Source organism: Myotis lucifugus, unplaced genomic scaffold (assembly GCF_000147115.1).
Source record: "Myotis lucifugus unplaced genomic scaffold, Myoluc2.0 scaffold_292, whole genome shotgun sequence".
Taxonomy (NCBI): Eukaryota; Metazoa; Chordata; class Mammalia; order Chiroptera; family Vespertilionidae; genus Myotis; species Myotis lucifugus.
In genome coordinates, this window is record NW_005871340.1 from 37,405 (window position 1) to 38,682 (window position 1,278).

General features: G+C 57.9%; 1 protein-coding gene across 1 annotated transcript in view; it reads right to left on the reverse strand.

Moving 5' to 3' along the window:
• Positions 1 to 956, reverse strand: part of UNC5B (unc-5 netrin receptor B) — a 20,605-nt gene extending 19,649 nt beyond the window's left edge. The window contains exon 1 of the mRNA XM_006099968.2: positions 845 to 956. Coding sequence (XP_006100030.1) covers positions 845 to 956 — 112 coding nt within the window. The remainder of the gene's footprint in view (positions 1 to 844) is intronic.
• Positions 957 to 1,278: the final 322 nt, after the last annotated feature.

The window sequence follows — 1,278 nt, forward strand, 5'->3', positions numbered from 1 at the left end:
TGACTCTGTGCACCAGCAGCTCCTGCTAAGACCGGGCGCTTCAGGAGCTCTGAGAAAATGCTGGGTTGACACGGGCTCCAGGCTGTGTGTGTGTGTGACAGAGAGAGAGAGAGAGAGAGAGAGTGAGAGAGAGAGAGAGGGGGGGGGGGGGAGAGATGGACTGACCCCAGGGGGAGAGAAGGAAAAGCCAGCAAGAAGGGGTGTGACTTCAGCTCCATCCAGTATGCTGTGGGTGACCCAGGGAGAGCCCCTTAACTCCAACCTAGTTACTTCATCTCCAAGAGGGCAGGTCATATGAGATAACCACACATGTGTGCCGAGGAGGGGCCGAGCACATAGCAGGTGCAAGTTACTGTATTAAAAGCACAACTAATGCTCATCCCACATTAGGTGCTCTGTTTTCAATACTTAATTGAAAACGTACCTAATTCTTGTAAGGCATGTTATATTAGTCCCCAGTTTACAAATGGGGAAACTGAGGCCAGAGAGGTTAAGCCACTTGCCCAAGGGCACACAGCAAGCAAGAGGCACAGCCCAGGTTCGAACCCAAGAATCAGACTTCAGTGTTAGGACATTGCCCAGGACTCCACACGGCCCATCACTGGAGTAGCTGCACGCACTGGTGTCCCCTGAGAATCCGAACAGACCCAGACACTGGCCGGGACTCTACAACTGTGGGGGTTCTCTCACCACAGGTCCAGCGAGGCTAAAAGCGCCCTTCCCGTTTCAAAGCTGTGCAAACGGAAGCTCATCCAGATGAGGCAAGTGACTGCCCCACCGCCAGCTGGTTGGTGGGAGCAGCAGTGAGTATCCTGAGGCCAGGTCATGGCTCCCCGATTCTCACTTCCCTCAGCCAGGCAGGGAGACGCCTTCTCTGCAGGTACACGGTAGCCTCTAGGGCCTGACAGCTTGGGCAGTTGGTGGTGAGAGGACACAGTGCCCAGCGAGCTGGACATGGTCTCCCAGTGGCCTGAGAGCTGTCACTGTGGCCTTTCTGCCAGGCAGGCAGCTCTAGGGAGAGCAGGTTGGAGACAAGAGGGCAGGTGGGCAGCAGAGAACCTGCAGGCTCCAAGCCCGCCTCCCATCACCAGCATCCTGTTCAGCCTCAGGCCTGAGGTGTGTGAGGCAGGGATTTGCCTGAGGTCACCTGTCAGTGGGAGGTACCCCAGGGTCTGAACTGGGCCTGACTGGCCTCAGGCGCCTCATCTGTGAAACGGGGGGGGGGGGGGGGGGGGAGGGCTGGGCCCCCCCCTGGGGGGGGGGACCCCCAAAAGAGGT